Here is a 1,896-nt window from a genome sequence, read left to right on the forward strand (position 1 = left end):
GAGCAGCTCTGCAACGAGCTGGGCGTCAAGATCCGCTGCTTCGAGGTGTGGCACGACAGCAGGAACCTCGAGCTGCTGCAGAGGCTCGACGCTGGACGGTGAGCTCCGCCGCACTCACGCTTAAATGCCGACGGGCGCCGTGGCACCCCTTCCAGTGTTTCCCAAGGGGCAGTCCGCCCACCGCACCCCATCAGGAATCAGCAGCCTGGGGTCCCAACCCCCCGGGGGCCGCCTTCATCCGGGTGCAACAGCACGGGGCCCTCAGGAGGGAGCCCCGTTTTGGGGACCCTCCGCCTTTCGGGGCCCTGACACGTCAATTAGCGCCAGCCGCGCGGGGGGCTCACACGGAGTGCTCCTTTTGCCGGCTGGCGTCAGTCGACCGTGGCAAATCCCCCCCCCCCCCCCCCCGTTCCCCCGCGCGCGTGCGGCTCGCCGACCGTCCAGCCCCGCTTCCGAGGCTGCAAAACTCCCCTCGCCCCAGGTGCAACGGCGTGCCATTCTTCTACAATAAGCGCTCCAAGCAGTTCATCTGCGGCGCAACCACGTACGAGAACCTCAAGACCTGGGCGCTGGGCAAGACGTGCGAGGAGTTTGCGCCGCCGCCGGAGCTGGAGAAGCTCGCGCGCGAGCAGCAGGAGGGCCCGATGAACAAGGTGCAGGCGCTCATGGCGGAGGTGACTGCGAAGGCGAAGGCGATGATGGACGAGCGGCAAGAGAAGGAGAGCGCCGAGTAGCAGAGTCGACTAGATATTAAGCGAAAGTTAGAGAGCGGGGCCAGTGCGTCTTTATTCGAAAGAGTTTCCGGTTGACGAACCCGGCGAGCGAGGGGTCCCCGCGCATGACGCAATTGTCCTTACGGCTTTACTCGATGTACTCCATATCTCGTCCACACACCGTACTTTTACGTTTTTAGAAAAGGGAGAGGGGGTTGTGTTCTCTAGGCCCCTAAGGGCCCTACGCGCGGCGTGAGAGCTCGGAAGCGAGCTTTGCACGGCGATCGAGGATGGCGCGGTTCACCCCCTTCACCGAAGCGATGGAAATGCGTCTCTCTCTCCACACATGATATTTTATGTGTGATCTTGTGTAGAGCCGTAGGGATTGATGCGATCATGAGACTTGAGAGCTGTGGCGTTACACCTTACACAGCAGCAGCTCAGTTGGGACTAGGGTTGGGAGTGTTCGTGCCTCACCCTCCCTGCTCCCAGCGCCCTCACGACACGTTCTTCCAGGACCTCGACACCTTTTACAGAAAACCGAAATGCAGTAAAAGGAGCGTACCCCCGAGGAACACTGTACACGTAAAAATAAGGAGAGCCTCGGGCCCCTCGTGCCGGGTGGGTGCAGGGAAGGGAGGGAGTTGAGGTGCACGCCGCGCGCGCCAGGGGGCAGGGGGGGGGGGGGAGGGGGGGGGGCGCACCGAGAGGGCGACCACGAAAGTGGCGAGCCGGTTCGCGGACGGGTCGGCCCGGTTGTAGACGCTGATCGAACGTGCGCGATGCGCAGCGCTACGTACCGATCTCGGCGTCTGGTCTGCCGCACTGCGCGTTCGCGAGAGACTGTGTCAAGCCAAGCGCGCCGTGTCTCTCTCTGCTGACGCGACCATGGACGCGCGACACCGGTCACCGCACACAATTGTTCCAAAAGCGGGTACCTTGTCGTTGATGTCGGCGAAAGGTCCTTTCAAGCCACTTCAAGGCTAGAGCTGTTTAACATTAACTTTGGGCCTAACAGTTGCGCTATTGTTGGCTGAAATCCTTAACGTTGTTTCAAGTGTTCACCCCAGCCCATGCTGTTACTGTTTGTTACTGTTGTTACTGTTGTTCAGCGGCCAGCAAGCAGAACGCAAAAAACCCGGGTAAAACCCGAAAATACCTGGGATTTCCCGGGTATTTTCGG

General features: G+C 61.0%; 1 protein-coding gene across 1 annotated transcript; it reads left to right on the top strand.

The window, feature by feature from the left end:
* EMIHUDRAFT_49365 (hypothetical protein) lies at window positions 1-608 on the top strand (the record flags this gene model as incomplete). The annotated part of the gene is made up of 2 exons (XM_005781178.1): window positions 1-98; window positions 482-608. Coding segments are annotated over 2 exons (225 nt in total), but the record flags the coding sequence as incomplete, so codon positions are not given.
* Window positions 609-1,896: the final 1,288 nt, after the last annotated feature.

This window comes from Emiliania huxleyi (assembly GCF_000372725.1).
Source record: "Emiliania huxleyi CCMP1516 chromosome Unknown EMIHUscaffold_2056, whole genome shotgun sequence".
Classification (NCBI taxonomy): domain Eukaryota; phylum Haptophyta; order Isochrysidales; family Noelaerhabdaceae; genus Emiliania; species Emiliania huxleyi.